Source organism: Megalobrama amblycephala, linkage group LG1 (assembly GCF_018812025.1).
Source record: "Megalobrama amblycephala isolate DHTTF-2021 linkage group LG1, ASM1881202v1, whole genome shotgun sequence".
Taxonomy (NCBI): domain Eukaryota; kingdom Metazoa; phylum Chordata; class Actinopteri; order Cypriniformes; family Xenocyprididae; genus Megalobrama; species Megalobrama amblycephala.
Genome location: NC_063044.1, coordinates 64,322,605 through 64,342,077, shown reverse-complemented (window position 1 = coordinate 64,342,077; position 19,473 = coordinate 64,322,605). Strand labels below are relative to the sequence as shown.

Genomic DNA, 19,473 nt, shown 5'->3' with positions numbered 1-19,473 from the left:
ATTACTGTTAATACTGTATCTTTGATCAAATTAATGCTGCCTTGGTGAACATAAGAGAAAAAAATCATATCCACCTAAACTTTTAAGTGTATGTCCATTGATTTTCTAACAATGTAATACAACATATATTAAAATAAATAAATGAACTGGAGACATTTCTGATATCATGTGGGCTTTATAAATGACAGACATCATCTCAGTCAGATGTTATTTGACATTAATGTGACAGTAAACACCCAAATTCTTTGAACCAAACTATATTTCCCACCCCCTTGTCTCCCCGACATTCAAATTTCCTGTTCCTGTGAGGTTTCCACCAAAGAAAAATTGTACAGAATGACACCTGTTTACACAAATATAAAATAACCTCCATTTTAATTAACACCTACCCACAATATTAACAGCAGTAATAACAATATTCATGAACAGAGTGTATTATTGGGTGTGATGTGTTCTTAATGAGATGGTCAAGTGTCTTTACTTTGACTTAAAATTATTAATTATTCATTTATTGAAATATTTATTTGCTTTTCTGATCATCAGTGGTGCTTTTCTCAGCGACTGAGATCTGTATTTTCCCAGAGTTTCTACCAGTAGAGCCTATCTCATTGGGACGTGTCCAGTTTAGAAACGATATACATACTTTTCTGAAAATACACAACAAACACATCACACACATACGTACATATTATATATATATATATATATATATATATATATATATACACACACACACACACACACACACACACACACACACACACACACACACACACACACACACACATGACCCTGGAGAAAGGCCCTTTTAGGACCAAGGTGTACTGAGCTGACAGTTTTTAAATTAATAAAAATGCATGGAGAAGCCAGCAGGGGGAGTGAGAGTCTTCAGTTCTATGTTGGTGTAAACTGAGGAGGCCTTCGTCTTAATATGCGAGTTCCCATTTACATTCTATTTTCTGTTATGTTCCGTTTCCTGAAGCTTTCTTTGATCTCTTTGTAAGCTCAAAATGCTTTACTGCTCTTTCAGCTGAGTAATTTTGCACTTTTTCAAAAAATCTTGCTCAATTTTTGTTGGTTTAAGATCAATACCCTCCATGTGGTTTCATCCCATTTTAGACTTTATTGCAGATTTACTGCAGGCTAACATAACATTTCACAAAAGAAGATATTTTGAAGAACTGTTTATCCATGTAATGAAAGTCAGTGGTCTCCAAAACAGCTTTAGATCCCATTGACTTTCATTGTATGGACAAAAACCACAAAAACAATTATTTTTCAACATATCTTCTTATGTGTTCCATAGAGGTCATAATGGTTTAGAACAACATGAGAGAGACTATATAATGACAGAATTAGAATTTTTGGGTGAATTATCCTTTTAAATGAGTGCATTCAATTGAGATTTGAGGTGATCACAGCTAATTTTCAACAGCAGCTCTGTCACAGAATCCTTTAAAACACGACTCCACAGTGGAGATACCAATTTAAGACCCGAGCCCGGCAGGCATTATGGAGCTGGGAAGAGAGTAAAGCGCACTGATCAAAGTTAAACTGTCTCCAGTGTGTCCTTCACTGGCTCAACACACCTGACTATTTCCTTTACTGCTCCCTTTCTCTGGACTAAAGAGGTAATACCACCTTCTTCACAATGTGAAGAAAAAAACTAGAATTTCTTTCTCTCTCTCTCTCAGTGCAGGGTGGTGTTGTCCGTCTCAGTCTCGTGGATGGTGTGGAGGGGCCGCGCATGAGGCGGCAGTAGAGGAGAGGCAGGGGACGTGGAGGCTCCATTCTTGGCTAAGCCACACGAGTGAGCAGCACATTGAATCTGTCGCAAAGTGTCTACCGCTTCTCCTTTCGCGTGCTTCAACAGGTCTGCCTGGCCCTAAAAAATTGGAAAAAAAAAAAAAAAAAAAAAAGAGTTTCAATACATTTTAAAAAAAATACATTTTAAAATATTTTGATTAAAATAATACTAAAAATTGTATAAAATACATTCATAAATGAATTAAATAATACAATCATATTTTACAATTGCAAATAAAACACCCTATGACCAAAAACTGAACTGTTCTGCAGTGGTTCTGTTTATATAGGGGTCAGATGACCGAAGGGTCTGCACAATAGAAGCAAGATGTTAGACAGAACATTGGCCGTCACGCCAGAACAAGATGTGAAAATATATTTAAAGTTCATTTTTAATAAACAGAAGTGCTAAATGAAATTACTGTGAATAAATCTGTCATATATAATCCTTATATGCACTGTAAGGATCCAGCCTGCAGGGGTCAGTCTAACACAAGGTGGCACTGCACGCACAACACAGCACAGCTAGAATCTTCCCAATACCCTATGTATATCAACAACGCTCTTCCCTTCATCTCTTTCTGGAAACGTCCCAGAGGGGACTGAATGAAGGGGACAGAGACAGTGTAAGTGGATGGGACAGGGAAGGGAGGGGTAGGAGGATAAGGACAGTATGTCTCCTCATCCTGTGTGTCGCTTAAATCAGTGTGCCAGCAAGGGAATTTATAAGCTTCTATATATGTATTTATGTGTGTAAGAAGACATTTTGAAGGGACATAATAAATAAATGCTAATATACAAGGACATATAACCAAACCACGCAAACCTTCACCTGCAAAACATCCATAACCACACATAAATTTGCTTTTTATCTCTCTCACAAGGACACCGGTTCTTCCCAGCCTTGTTTTTCGACAAAACTAGCGTTTTCCCTGTCAAATGACTGGAAAAGAAATGATTAGATATGATCGAGTGAAGCTTCTTTGTCTATTTCAGCAGTTGACTTCGAGTTACCGTTTATGATTCAAACATGAACCAGCTGATGAAGCGCTTTCAGGACACGGAGGAAAACTGCATCATGAGGTCACCTAGCGTTCTTATTGGACTACCAGAATAAAACAAACTTAACTTTACTCAACATGACGACAACTCCCAAGTAGAGCACTGCAACATCAGCTGCAATGCGTTTTTACTCATTCAGACTGCAGTAACACTCTTTTATGCGCTCTAATGTGAAACAGACAGGACAGGTGAGACAAGTACATGTGGATGGATACTTTTCCTGCATGTGCTTCAGTATGGATTCTCGCAGGACACCTGCATGGGTGCCCAGCGCCGAAGAGGCTCCTTGACCTGGATAGAGGAGTCTTTTGCCATAAATAAGTGATATATTTTAAAACAGATGAATTATGCATATGGGCATGACGCATATAGACTCTTAGACTGTGAGGAGAAGAGAGGCTAAGAGCACTGCAGCGAGACAAGGTGGTACATACTTTATAAAGCCTGGGTGAAACACTTCTATGTACTGGGTGACAGTTTGATGTCACTTTCTGGAGTCAGGACTCGTCTAACTCATCCAAATGTGACACAAGGTCAAATTAAGCATAAAATGAAGTGGTTTATGAGCACAATGAAGCACAGTATTTCAAACGAATAATTAGTAAAAAAGCCCTTTGCTCAAAAAAACATACCAATGCATGCTTACTTGGCAAAAAAAAGGCCACTTGGGTTTGATATTTTGCTGTGTAATTCAGGGGTTGTCAAACTGGTGCTTACAAATAGCAATGGGTCTATAAAAAATTTAAGAGGAATATATAAATATATATACACACACACACACACACACACACACAGTGTTGGGGTAACACATTACAAGTTCTTTTTCAAGTAACTAGTAAAGTAACGCATAACTTTTTCAATTTACAACAAAATACCTTTTTTGTTACTTTTGCAAATAAGTAATGCCAGTTACTTTTTTAACAGCTCTCCTGTCCCCATGTTGGGAGAAATAAAGTGCAGACAAGGTGGTACATACTGTAGTTACTCATCTCACTTGCACAAAAATATTCAGCATTCCTCAAAATGAATAAAAACAGTGAAATGCAATCTCAGAATTTTACGCAAGTATGTAATAATTAATTATATTAACACAAATATACTTTATGTAATATCAATTTATTAACCAATGTCTTTGCTGCTGACCTTCAATGATCTAATTCAACCATACTAATAGGCAAGTTTACTTTAGATTAGATTTAGAAATAAGAGTGAAATAAGAACTTTCATCTCCTGTATCCTATTTTTTCTTTAATCCAGAATGCACTGTAAACCCTAACGCTCAAAATACTTAATTGGTTTGAGTAGGACAAACTTAAATTGAACAAACATATGGCATTATTTTACTTCCATAATTTTCACACTATTGGTCGATAGTTTAAAAACAGACGATAGTCAGGGCCGATATATCCTGTCAATCAAAAGAGGGCAGGAAAATGCACTGAATTTATACTTTGTGTAAAGAAAATGCTTAAAGGTGCCCTAGATTATGTTTTTAAAAGATGTAATATAAGTCTAAGGTGTCCCCTGAATATGTCTGTGAAGTTTCAGCTCAAAATACCCCATAGATTTTTTTTTATTAATTTTTTTAACTGCCTATTTTGGGGCATCATTATAAACGCGCCAATTTTATGCTGTGGCCCCTTTAAATCTCATGCTCTCCGCCCACAGAGCTCGCGCTTGCCTTAAACAGTGCCTTAACAAAGTTTACACAGCTAATATAACCCTCAAAATGGATCTTTACAAAGTGTTTGTCATGCATGCGTCGGATTATGTGAGTATTGTATACTGTTATATTGTTTACTTCTGATTCTGAATGAGTTTGATAGTGCTCCGTGGCTAAAGCTAACATTACACACTGTTGGAGAGATTTATAAAGAATGAAGTTGTATTTATGAATTATACAGACTGCAAGTGTTTAAAAATGAAAATAGCGACGGCTCTCTTGTCTCCGTGAATACAGTAAGAAACGATGGTAACTTTAACCACATTTAACAGTACATTAGCAACATGCTAACGAAATATTTAGAAAGACAATTTACAAATATCACTAAAAATATCATGTTATCATGGATCATGTCAGTTATTATTGCTCCATCTGCCATTTTTCGCTATTGTTCTTGCTTGCTTACCTAGTCTGATGATTTGGTTGTGCAGATCCAGACGTTAATACTGGCTGCCCTTGTGTAATGCCTTTTATAATGTTGGAAACGTGGGCTGGCATATGCAAATATTGGGGCGTACACCCCGACTGTTATGTAATTGAGAGAATAAAGTTTATATTTGCATTTTATTTTAAATATAATAATTAAAACTATAATGATTAATTATAAATTATAATGAAATTATCATTAACTTAAAAGAAGGTATAAAAGGCAGAACCCCCAAACTATCAGTATCGGTATTGGCAGATATCACTCTGAATAACTGGCTATCAGTATCGGTGGAGAAATTGATTACCGGTGCATCTCTAATTTATAATATCACATTAATATTATAATAATATAATATAATATAATATAATATAATACATTTTACAAATGAATCTTTATACAAGAAAATATATTGCTGCCTTTATACTTAAGGTAAGGTTTGAGAAATCCTGCTCTAATGCAGGGACAGTCATACATTTCAAGTTTGGCTTAAGAATGTATATAACTGCATTCAGCCCTGTGTATGTGAAACGGAAGTAAATAAATCAGCTCATGCACACTAGGACACACAAACAGGAAGGTTTATGTGAGATTCACAGTTCAATCCCTTTTAGGCCTCTTTAGTCATCTAATTTTATTAAAGGCTAAATTAAGACAATAATCTGTCCCACACTTGTGCAACATACCTCTTCTGCAATGGCACACAAACCTATTTTCACACACACACAAAAAAAGCTCTCTATATTTATATTAAATAAGTAAAATATCTATTAAATCTACTACAAAAATATTCTAAAATCTAGAGATTTCAACAAGAAAAAATTGCCATTGACAGTGCAGTTAAATCCACAACTAGACCAGAGACCCATCCGTATTGTTGTTCTGCAATTTGACACTTTCATTAACGCTATCGCACACTAAAGGTGACATCTAATCTTTGTTCCCACTGTGTCCGGTTTATCTGTTTACATAAGTATGGACACAATTAATCTGTTAGAAAACATGGCACTTTAGCGAAGCTTATCTTATCATGAACACCATAAATATATCAACACATCTGCAGAGAGATAAGAGAGAGCAAGCGTGATTAAACAGAGGGGGGAGAGGATATTTTCACTTTATGGTGATCTTATGTTTTAGCCAGGACTACATATAAAAATGTCTGATTATGTTGTTAGCAGTGTGCACAAATTAACTATCACAATGTTGGTGGGAAAATGGCTAAGACTGGAAAGGTTCTTGAGCATCATTGCTGGTTATTTTTCTTTCTTACTACTGTATGTTTTATATGGTAGCTGACTGCGGTTTAGAGATACACAATATATTGCAATGCATTTCAGTCATCTAATGTTCAAAAACTAATAATATATGTTTATACACACACTACACTTTTAAGGCCATATTTAATAACAGTTTGTGCCAGCGCAAACCCTCTTTTGACACTGCAAAACTATTGTCAGGATTAACTAAAGACAAGCAGTGAAATACTAGCACTGAAAAGGCGTGGACGGGTATTACTGCAGCTGACCTTATTGCATACGCATTTGTAGGAGTTTCCCTTTTAAACGCAAAATTTATGGGAGGAGAGTATTTTAATGAACTATACAAGGTGATATACTACATGCGCTAGTCAATTTGTCTTTTTCATGTCTTAAATTAGACGCTCATTTGCACTGCTCTAGATAGATTGCGTTGATCATTATGAAAATGATCTGGCTGCGTCTGTCTTTGATTTGCGCGTCGTCAGTAGATCACACACAGAACTTTCCACTCCCACCTGCGCTTTTTTTTTTTTTTTTTTTTTAAATCGTGCTCTTAAAATATTGTGAAATATTACAAATTAACATTGTAATTTAACAGTTTTCTATTGTAATATATTTTAAAATGTAATTTATTCCTGTGATGGCAAAAGCTGAATTTTCAGCATAATTACTCCAGTCTTCAGTGTCACATGATCCTTCAGAAATCATTCTGATATGATGATATGATGCTCAAGAAACTATTATTAGTAGTAGCAGTAGTATCATGTTATGCTGCTTAAAGTTTTCTGTGGAAAAACTATAATACATTTTTTCAAGATTCTTTGCTGAAGTTAAAGTTAGAAAACAGCATTTATTTTACATGAATTTTATGCATCCTTGCTTAATAAACCCCCCCCCCCCCCTGCCAAAAAAAAAAAAAAACAAAACAAAATATATATATATATATATATATATATATATATACACATACACACACTCACAGTATACACATACATACATACACTGTTTATATATTTTAGTTAATATGGAGATCCTTCAATATGGAGATCCTATATTAAGGACAATACTATACTTGTCTAAACATTTGTATGAGCAATAATATTAAACAATGATATGAATGCAATTTGCACTACACTGATTTTCATGTCTTTCATAATAATCTACACACATATTAATTTTTATAAATGCTCATGTTCCGTAATTCCCTGGCTTCATAGTGCAGGTTTATGGATCATCTACATTGTAAGGTACACAACGATATCAGGACAAAAGCTATTTAATTGTGGCCTCGACTAGCATGAAATCTGATTGGTTGTGGTTGAGCTGCCTGCCAGGAAACACTTTGAGTAGTAGCACTTAAAGCAAACCTATTAGCAACCCTGTAACGATTATCCCCAATGCAAAAGCGTACCTGGTATATACACCCCTCAGTCCATAATATAAAGAAAAGGTACAAACCTTCAGCACAGTGATGTTCCAAGCGTAACTCTCCATGGCCTTCTGTAACTTCCTCCCTTTCAGTCCTTCTCTTGCTCCGATTCGATGCAGATCCTCATGAAAATCCAATCCTGAAAGTCCAATAAAGCAACATTTGTTATAGGATTTATGAAAGATACAGACAGTAATTCCTAGCCAGCATAACGTGAATCTTGAGAATATGCTTTGTAAAAACATATGTGCAAAGACATCACAGAGTAATATGGGCATATTGTTATTGTTAGAAGCTGTTTTTTTTTCTGACACGCTGCCACAGGGCAACAAAATCACAGTCGTGACTCACTCCATATATCATTCATAGCAGAAACAGCCACAGAGACAGGAAAAAACAGAGCACTGTGACGAGTGGATGGATGGACAGATGGATGTACTGTATGTGAAAATAAAAAGTATCCGCTTTGAACAATAGAACTGTACGATTCAGAAACATTTGTTAACAGCATCTCAGTGACAGAAAGTAAGCCAATCTGAAGGCAGATGAAGAAACGCTGCTTATGTTGACCAAAATCTGTCTCTCAAAAGCGGTTTATATCAGACGACGCTCTATTAAAAAGATGTAAACAAAAGCCAATTTTGTACCAACAGCCATCAATCCCTTATGAAAATCTACTATGGCAGCACATGTGAAGGTATCAGATGTCAATACCATGGTACTTTGATATAAACCATGGAATTAAATGATTACTGGTATTTACATGGTACTCCAAAGCACTTATACCGTGGTACTTTCTGTTGGTGAATTCAGTCACAATTATCTTTCAGTTTGCGTCAATTGCGACGTTATATCTCAAAATCTGACTATTTCTGCTTCTTTTTTACTTTTGGCGTTTTTCCCTTCATTGAGATAGTATCGAGTAGACAGGAAGAGAAGTGGGAGAGAGAGGGGGACGGGTTTGGGAAAGGTCCGCGAGCCAGGACTCGAGCTCATGTTGGACACCTGCCCACAAGGCTATCGGCTCCAACTATTGCTTATTTTTTTCACAGTGAGGTGGAAACAGGCTTCCATAAATATGACAAAGGTTAAAAGAAGCAACAGAAAAGTGGTGCTGCAATCACACACACATTTCACACTTTCTTTCATGAATGCCCTGCCTTTTTGACCTTTACTATAGTTTTCACACTCTCTTTCATGGATAACCCCCCCAAAAAACCTGCAGAACATACACTTGTGACATGCCAAATGAAATGGTAGATATGGGCTATCAGGTGCAGCAGCTAGTGCACATGTCTAAGAGAAATGTCTGAGAGTGTATTTGTGCAAGTTCAGACGTACTCTCTCCGGGCGCTAAGCCTGAAGGTGTCAAAACGTTCCCTAACACCTGCCCACCGTCCACTTCGCTCAGCTGGGAATCATTCCAAGAACAGCTCCTCTCATCTCCACAGCCAAAGCCAAATTTATGCCAAGAGATGCTGCTACTGCAAGGCTAGCTAGTCATAAATACTCTTTTTAAGTAAAATCGGCTGTAGTTGCTCAGCATTCATATGATTTTACACAGGCCCCGAGGCCACAGCTGTAAACAAGGACAGCTATGTTTGCTCAAATTTATTTTCTTACTATGTCAGTGTTCTGACAACATTGTTATCTAAATGAGCTCATCTGGAGCTCCACATTTTCAAGGGCACAGAGCGAGGAAGCGCTTGCAAAAAAAGGGAAGGAGTAATAGGGCTGCAAATGACAAGAGATTTGCCGGGAAAACCATCATTTTCTCACAATGTACCTTTCTGAGCTGTCACCAAATGAGAGGACATCTACATGTGTTTGTGTCTGAGAGCCTTTGAAGTTCGATACAGATGAGAGCGTGTTTAATGACAGACAAAGTTGCCTTGTTACATTTAATGTGGTTGCTATGGCAATGATGATGTATGGTTGATCCTCTTAGAAAAAGTTGCCCGTTGATTGGATGATCGGTTGTGACATGTTTGCGTGTGGGATGGAATCTTTGAGTCAGAGGTGTCATGATGAAGGCAAGAGAAAAAGAGCTGGATGAAGAAAAGGATTAAAGGAAAAAATTAAGGACAGGGCTGAAATAACAGGATAAAGTACAGGATTGAACAACTGCAATGAATTGAAAGAAAGACTGTGTTAGTTACGGGCAGTATTGAATAGCCGTCTCAATGTGTATATGATGAAGTCCTTGCAAAGGGACTATCGTTATGCTTTTTTCAATTCACATTTATTTGTATAGCGCTTTTCACGATACATATCGTTTCAAAGCAGCTTTACAGAGAATGCATGTCAACGTTACAATTTAAAGAATGCAGTTAGCAAATAATGTAATAATTTAGGCAATTAATTTACAATCACTGTTAGCAGTTTAACTGAACGTAGAAGCAATGAGCTCCTGGAAAATGAATTACATATTAACAATAATTAGGATATATAGAAATTTGGGAATGTGCATGTTGATCCAGATGATTGCGTCTTCTGAAGTCCTCGCAGGAGTTGGCGCCGTCTCTTCATAGGTCAAGCAGATTATTATGAATTTAAACTGCACGCAGCAGTTATGCAGTTTATTTAGATTCATGCACGAGTGTGTTTAAATGCATATAGACATGTATGAATTTCCAGTAAGTTTGAGAGTTAGGCCTGAAACATCCATTTATCCATCTAGCCATCCCTACATTCATCCATCCGACATGTTGTAGCACAAATAGGTCACAGATCTATTTTGATGAATCACGGACACCAGGGAAAACAAAGGTAAATGCAAATTCAAGAGAAACTAGTATTTTTGCAGAAAAAACATCTGGTATTGTGGTTAATACTAATTCAAATTTTTGTTTAATGTGTTAAATCACAGCTTTTGTTCACAAAAATAAATAAATAAATAAATATTTCAGTTTATGTTACGGTAATATTTTTTCATAAAGTCGGGTGGTCATAAGCAGTTCATGGTAACATTAACAACATTTTTACAATAGATCATTTTGGTTTTAAACTATTTAATGACAAAAGGCAAAGTATTGTTTTAGTCTGACTAAACTGCATGTAATCATACAGATGAGTTTATTTTTTGCCTTAAGCCAGGGTCATTGTTTGCCAAATCTGTTTCTCCAATATGATATTATTACAGTATCAACTGAAGGTGCTCTTGCTTTCATTTGAGGGTGCTTAGTATTTGATTTTGTAATTTTTTTTACCCCATGTTTTTACTTTTTAACAAAAAATCAAACATTAATTGGCAGACCCCCTGCAATACCACTGTGGACCCCTAGGGGTTGCGGACCCCTGGTTGAAGACCCTTGCCTTAAAGGGTTAGTTCACCCAAAAATGAAAATTCTGAAAATTCACCCTCACGTCGTTCCACACCCGTCAGACCTTCTTAGGAACACAAATTAAGACATTTTTGATAAAATCCGATGGTTCAGTGAAGCCTGCATTGACAGCAAGATAATTTACACTTTCAGATGCCCAGAAAGTTACTAAAGACAGCTCATGTGACTACAGTGGTTCAACCTTAATGTTACGAGGCGACGAGAATACTTTTTGTGTGGCAAAAAAAACAAAACAAACAAAAAAAAACCTGACTTTATTCAACAATATCTAGTGATGGGCAACGAGGCTTCGTTACGGCATAAGTGTTTTGAAATTTCAATGGTTCACCATAGGGGGGGCGTGACTTTGTCAGTTTGATACGTGCTCCGAAACTGATTCGAAACAAAAGATTCGTAAAGCTTCGAAGCTTCATAACGCAGTGTTTTGAAATCGCCCATCACTAGATATTGTTGAATAAAGTCGTTATTTTGTTTTATTTGGCGCACAAAAAGTATTCTCGCCGCTTCATAACATTATGGTTGAACCATTGTAGTCACATGAACTGTTTTAAATATGTCTTTAGTAGCTTTCTGGGCATTGAAAGTGTTAATTGTCTTGCTGGCAATAGAGGCCTCACTGAGCCATCGGATTTTATCAAAAATATCTTAATTTGTGTTCCGAAGATGAACGAAGGTCTTACGGGTGTGGAACGACTTAATGACAGAAATTTCATTTTTGGGTGAACTAACCCTTTAAGAGACCATGGGACACGATAATTATCTGAAGATGTGAGCAGGAACAGACATTTATACTTGTCCTAGCTCTCAGTCCTCTCAATCTTAATTACTTAACTCACTTTTAATTAGCAGAGTTTGACCGAAGTGTTTATTAGAATGGAGAGGTGCTGGACAAGGCTATCAGCGCCTTCCACAGCTCTCCATCTCTCTCAAACAGCTGCCCCTCTCCCCTCACACTGCTAATTAAGGTTCAGATCGGCAGCTGTGACACTCAGCTGGACAAGTCCAGATCCGCACGGCAGAATGTGAGAGATGGCGAGTGCTATAGAAACGTGTTTATTTTTGAGCCCAAACCAGTAAGAGCAGAGAAGGTCATTAGCAAAGCCATGATTCAACCTCTCCACCGGCGCGAGATAGATGGAGGGAGGTGGAAGAACATGAGATGAGAAAGAGTGGGCGAGGAGACAGCGCCAGAGCACGCCAACCTTGTTTATTTACTGACACTCTATTGCTCTCTGAAGCAGATTTCTCCATTAACATGGTGACACATAGCCGACTATGGATTCTGACGGAACGTTATAAAACGGATTGTTCCATCTTTAGCTGCTGTAAAACGACTATAAACACGCACACTCACACATATTAATGCACACATTCTGTATTAATGCATTATGTTGCTTGGCAACCACAAATAGCCTGAGGTTACAACAATGAACTATAGTTCTTGGCGAAAGATTTTTGTTTATTCACATTTTTAGCAATAATTACAGACTTAATTGTGCCTAAGGTCACACTAGACGTTGCACTCAATTAACTTCCATTCATAAGCATGTGGACGCCAGAGACCAGCAATAAAATCTCATGTACAGAAGTATCACGTTTTGTGTGTACAACAGTTAAAATTTGGTGAACTTTGACTGGCGAATTTATATCATGAGAATAAATCTAAATGTCACAGACTAACACAAACTTGGAGTAGATGATATATTTTCACATTCTGAATGAGTAATACCATTCTACAATTTGAGGTCAGTAAGATTTTTTTTACTTTTCAGGAAGGATGCATTGCATTATGGAAGCTTGTTTCCACCACTAAATAAAAAATAAAAAAGGCAATTGTTACTTTTTATCTCACAATTCTGACATAAACTCGCAATTGTGAGAAATAAAGTCAGAATTTTGAGTTATAATGTCAGAATTGCGGGTTATAAACTCACAGTTGCGAGAAATAATGTCAGAATTTCAGGATAAAAATTTGCAAATGTTGAGAATAAACTCGTTAAATTATGAGAAAAAAGTCGTAATTTAACGAATTTGTTTTCGTAATTTAATGACTTTTTTCTCATAATTTAACGAGTTTATTCTCAACATTTTATTTAGACTTTTTTCTCGAAATTTAACGAGTTTTTTCTCGAAATTTAACAACTTTAATCTCGAGATGGTTTTATTTTTTTATTATTGCTTGGCCCTAATCCTCTTCCGTAAAAAACGTATCATGGTTTCAACAACAACAACAACAACAACAACAACAACAAAAAAAAAAAACAGATTTCAGTGTTGATAATAATAAGATAATAAATAATGAAAATATAAGAAGTTTCTTGAGCAGCAAATCATCATATCAGAATGATTTCTGAAGGATCATGTGACACTGAAGACTGCAGTAATGATGCTGAAAATACAGCTTTGTCATCACAAGAATAAATTACGAATATAAAAGTAAAAATACATAAAAATGGAAAACAGTTATTTTATTTTAAACTTTCATACTTTTTCATCTACAGTTTTTACTGTATTTTTGATCAAATAAATGCAGCCTTTTCTTTTTTTGAACTGTAGTGTGCTAATATTTTCATTTTTTTTTTTTTTTTTTAAACAGAAGCCCAAAAGAGTGATATCATATCCTATTCTCTGCGGTGTCTTAAAAATGTTTGCGTTTTTAAAGTCTAATGTGATTCTGGGCCTTTTCCACTGTAAAATCACTGCATCTCATGAGCGCTCTTGTGTATCACTTTATTAATTTATGATAAAAAAATAATTAATGTTAAGTTATGTGTTTCAAATAAACATCCTGTCATATTAACATTTTCTCTCTCTCTCTCTCTTGCTCAAATCTTAGCTTGCTCTTATCTTATCTATGTGAACACAGTAGAAGTCTTTAAGGCACAAGCCCCCTTGCATCAGTTAAAAAAATAATTGTGTCTGTTGGTATTGTGTGTTTTATGCCAAAAATGGGTATTAAAAAAAAAATAATAATAAAAAAAGCCCCCAGGCTATTCAATACTATCCACAAGGTCAGATGATTAAAAGTTTTCAAAACATGCAAAAAGAGACAAAAAGGAAACTCTGGAAAAAAAAATTCACTTCAGCTACAAAATAGATTATTAAGGGGTACACTAATTATTAACTGTGCAAGAAAATATGTGTGCGTGTGTGTGCAAGAGTTTATGCTTCCTGTTGCTCCATGAGTAAATGGACAAAAACATACAGCCATTAACAATGCCTAATTGTTATTATGAAGTACTGTAAATGATCAAGCATTGTTGTGCTTGTACTGTTAATCTTACTGCTAATACTGTATGTGTACTGTATGTGTGTTTGTGCAACGATACCTGCTCGCTGTGCTTGTGTAAGTTTAGAGTACACCCCATCGGCTGATTCGATCAGTGTACGACTTGTCTGGATCATCTATAAGAAACCAAAAACAGGAAACAGGAAGTCAGGTCTCAGCAGGAAGTGAGTCTTCCAGATCAGGCATGCCCTCCCCAGAGAAGCTCAAACTCACAAACACACACACACACACACACACACACACACACACACACACACACACACACACACACACACACACACACACACACTCAGTAATAAGCTGTATTGACAGAAAAGATTGAGCTGCATTCCACAGGCCAGATGAGATGAGCTTCTTGCAGTAAAGCCCTTTCACTTCTGTTATTGCTACTAGTGCTACATTTAGAATCAAGTAAGAACATACTCGCATTAATATACTGTACAGTATTTGCACACACATTTGTTAAACTGCTTAGGCATTGAGTTTCTTTATGATGTGAATCAGTATGTCATGAAACTGAATGCACTAACCACCGTAAACCAGCTTGGACCAACATAGAAAATCATTCTGGTCAAAGTTGGTGCTGTCAGAGATTTGTCAAATTAAATTTTCAAAATTACTACTGTGAGACAGGGCTCTACATTCCTTATTCAGAGTCTAACAAAACATTTTGACACCTGACAAATCATAGTTAATTTGACCCTGATGAAGGCCTAATACAAAGTGGAAATCCTACACAGCCAATCTGATACACACACACACACACACACACACAATATTCCTGCATACATTATATATGAGGATGTCTGCTCATATCAAAATGGAACTGTGCATTGAAAGAGAAAACGCACAGCAGGGTTTGATAGAGCAGGGTATGGGATGTGTGTGTGTAATACAATCAAACACACTCTCACATCTCTGCAGAATTTAATCTGTTGTAGTAAAGTCCCATTATAAAGGAACAAGCAAGACTGCTGTTATTCTGCTGTAGGCTATGACTGAATTCATAAACGCAGCTCCAGTTAATCTACACAAGTACTGATGTACGGTATAACTATGTAAATAAATATTTGGATTTTAAAAAAAACAATCCAAGTAAAAAAAGGCAGATCTTGCTTTATAATTAAGTACAGTATAAATCAAATTAATACAAATATTTATAGAAAATATTCTATTCAGGATTTATGACTAAATATTCATATTCACAACTAAATTTAAATTTACAACAATATATTCAGGATTTATGACATATTCAGATTTACAAGTATATATTATGAATTTATGGCAACATATATAGTCAAACCAAAATTTATTCAGACACCTTGAACATTTCATTCATTATTACAGTTTATTCACTATAGTTAAAAAAAATGGTAATAAAATATGACAAGATCTCAGAGTTAAACTGTGTCTGAAAAAAAATTAATCTTAATTATGTCAGATAACACTTAAGCAAAACATGGTCAGGTCAAAGTGTCTGAATCATTTTTGTTCCCACATTTGTATCAATTTTACTGCTAGTCCACTGTATGAAGAATTTTTGGGTATAATATGTCACATGCTATCCTCACTTACATAAATGAACTATAGTGTCCTGTACCCACTAGTAAAAATATTTCAAAAATATCTGAATAATTGTTGGTTTGACTGTATATATAGATTTACAACAATATACTTAGGATATATCACTGTATATTCATATTTACAACTACATATTCAGGATTTATGATATATTCTGGATTGACATTTATGATATACAGTATATTATGACATTATATTTAGATAACTATATATTCAGTTTATATGATTATTCACACATATACAACTATGACAGTATATTAAGATCTGCAGCTATATACAACTATATATGCAGGATTTATATGAATAAATTTAGATTTAAACAGTATATTCAGGATTTATGACATTATATTCAGATTTGGAACTCTCTCTCTCTCTCTCTCTCTCTCTCTCTCTCTCTATATATATATATATATATATATATTCAGTATTTCTGATTATACATTTTTGCACCAATGCAAATTTTGCTATATATCCTAATCATTGTTAACATGTATTCATTACTTCAATGAGTTCATTGTTTCTGCCTTAAATTATACATTGCTTAAATTAATACATTGCTAGCTAACTGCGTGATTTGTATATGTACATTTTGAAATTACATAATTTGGACACCTCTGATAACAGATTACTCTAAATTGTGATGTTGACATGCATTTTCTGTAAAGCTGCTTTGAAACTATATGTATTTTGAAAAGTGCTATACAAATAAATGTGAATTGAATTGAAAATTGAACTATATTGACAACTATAATTTCAGATTTACAAAAATAAATTAATTATTTCTAACATTATGTTATATATTTACATACATACATACAGTCAAACCAACAATTATTCAGACATGTTTGATATTTTTTATATATTTTTACTAGGACACTATAGTTCATTTATGTAAGTGAGGATAGCATGTGACATATTATACCCAAAAATTCTTCATACAGTGGACTACCAGTAAAATTGATACAAATGTGGGAACAAATATTATTCAGACACTTTGACCTGACCATGTTTTGCTTAAGTGTTATCTGACATAATTAAGATTTATTTTTTTCTGACACATTTTAACTGAGATCTCGTCATATTTTATTACCATTTATTACCATTAACTATAGTGAATAAACTTTATTAATGAATGAAATGTTCAAGGTGTCTGAATAAATTTTGGTTTGACTGTATACAAACACACACACACACATATATATATATTTATATATATATATAACTACAGATTCAGAATTTACGACAATGGATGAAACTAAAACAACAAGCAGGTTTATTAAGATTATATATACTACAAGATTTGCTGGAACTAAATTCAGCCATAGTTTATCATGCTTGTTTCTTGTTTTTGTTCATTTTTGCATATTAATATTCGAGCTGAACTATCATGCATTACCCTATCATGTTGTGTCCTACAGTATTTTTCCAGAGCCTAACATATTTTTAAGGTTCACATGTGTACTCTTAGGGTCACGCTGTTGAATTTCACCCTACCGTGTCATAAGCGGTGAGCACTTTACGCAGCAGCTCTGGAATGGGGCCATGGGCTTCCATGGTGGGGTAGGCCTCGCTGAGATTTACCATTACCCGTAGCGCTCGCTCGCTGTTCATCAGCCAGGAGGACACAGTCAGGATACACTGTTTCATGTTAGCTGCCGGAGTCAGACCGCAGAGCTCCTTGAACGACACCATGGCATTCTGGAGAAAAAGATAGCAGAGCAGACATTAGCTTTAGAGACCTATATGAAAAACTGCAGGTCAGTTTCACATTCAAGATAAATGTGTGATTAATCACAGCAACAGCTCACACAGTGTGATTCTGTTCGAATACATCTACATTTGGTCATGGAGAAGCTCATGTTTACCTCAACCAAGGGAATTAAACTTTGCTCTCTATTTTCGCTCAGTAATTGTGGAATGTGCACAAGAGGACACAGCACTCAGTGAAGTTGGAGGCCAGATCAAAGTCACGCACAAGATCGTAATGAAAGCGCATTCAGCACATCGAGTCCCAGAGCGATGCAGAAAGGACAAAGCTTCGCCTTCTAGTAACTAATGCTAAATCACCACTAAGACTCTAAGAACTGCTCTTGCCAACAATGTTGCCTTATTTCAGGAAATTATTAGGGATGATATCATACCCATCTGAGAAAAATGATGTTTCTATGAGAGTTCTGTAAACACAGAAGGTCTTTGAGAGAAGAGCAACATGGTTTAAGTTCCCATGACATTAAGATCTCAGACCACTTGGCTTTTGGGTTGTTTGCACTCTGATGCTGTGTTTCTGTGTGTATTAACAAGAGTATCAAGTAAGCAAGAGTTTTGATTTATGAATGAGAGGGTGGACAGCTGCTTGTAAGCTTTTGACACAGATCATACAGTAACAATGCTGTTTTCCTGGTCTCCTGACACACATAGAGACCTTAGGGATTCACAATTGATAGGATTAAAACCAAAATTGCGATATGGCTTAGTGTGATTATGTAACTGTGTCCTTTTACACATGAGCAAATCATGATCTGGTGTTTTTAATGTCTCAGAGTGGCATGGTTTGCAGTAAGTGCTGCTCCACATTAAAGGTGGGGTATCCATTTTTTCAACTACACTGTTTGGAAGTTAGTCGGGCTGATACCAACAACAAACGTGTAGCCAATCAGCATTAGGGGGCGTATGACGGTCGAGGAGAGACAATACGAAAGAGCTCAAAAGAATATCATTGGAATGGCGGTTTATGACTAGTCAAGTGCTTTAGGACCTGCGTTAATATTAGAAAAGCTTTCCAGCGCTGGAGAGAGCTAAGTGGGAAGGCCTGAAAACAGATGCGGAGGCTGCTTTGAGCTTTGAGCACTTTTCATGTGAGTAACACTGGGTTTGCGTGTCATGATTGTCTGGAGCTGCTGTGCTGTTTGCAACTAACAATGAACACTTGTTTATATTCACTCTTGTGTACTGTACATTCATTTTTTGTGCTTCCTTTTCAATCGTTCATCAACTGCGCTTAATTTTTCGTGAAGCATTTTGTTGCGCGTCAGCTGTGATAAACAGACATCCACTCTTGCATTGCGTGTGTAACAGTGGCCAGATAGTGTGTAGTTGTGCAGTTAAACTACTGCACACTGATGACTGCTAGAGAATGAGGTGTTTAGCGTCATTGATAGTGCATTCGCCTCGCATGCCAGAAGCGGATAGGCCAGGGTTCAAGACCGACTCGGAGCAGGGTGGTTAGGATTGGAGCGTGAGTTTTGGAGGCGGAGCAATGAAGAGAGGGTTGGATTTGTTTGGGTTGATTTCAAAATATCATCAATGTCCAACAGCATAGTTGAAAAAATGGATACCCCACCTTTAAGCATCAGTTTCGGTCGCTTATGATGTGCATTTGAGAAAGCAACATACAGCAACCATATTCCCAAACTTAGAATGAGAAGCACTTAAAGGTGATAGAGAGGATTTTTTCGTGGACTGAGAAACCAAAGACTGTTAGTGAGTTTTTGAAATGAGCGGATGCGTAAGAACAACCCCCCTCCTTCACAGCTCATTTCAAAGGAACGCC

The 19,473-nt window shown here is 36.1% G+C and overlaps 1 protein-coding gene across 1 annotated transcript in view; it reads right to left on the bottom strand.

Moving 5' to 3' along the window:
- Window positions 1–159: 159 nt before the first annotated feature.
- Window positions 160–19,473, bottom strand: part of plcl5 (phospholipase C like 5) — a 77,208-nt gene continuing 57,894 nt past the window's right edge. Inside the window, exons 3-6 of the mRNA XM_048209363.1 lie at window positions 17,418–17,621; window positions 14,383–14,458; window positions 7,739–7,848; window positions 160–1,885 (exon numbers count right to left, since the gene is read on the bottom strand). Coding sequence (XP_048065320.1) covers window positions 1,691–1,885; window positions 7,739–7,848; window positions 14,383–14,458; window positions 17,418–17,621 — 585 coding nt within the window. The 3' untranslated portion in view covers window positions 160–1,690. The remainder of the gene's footprint in view (window positions 1,886–7,738; window positions 7,849–14,382; window positions 14,459–17,417; window positions 17,622–19,473) is intronic.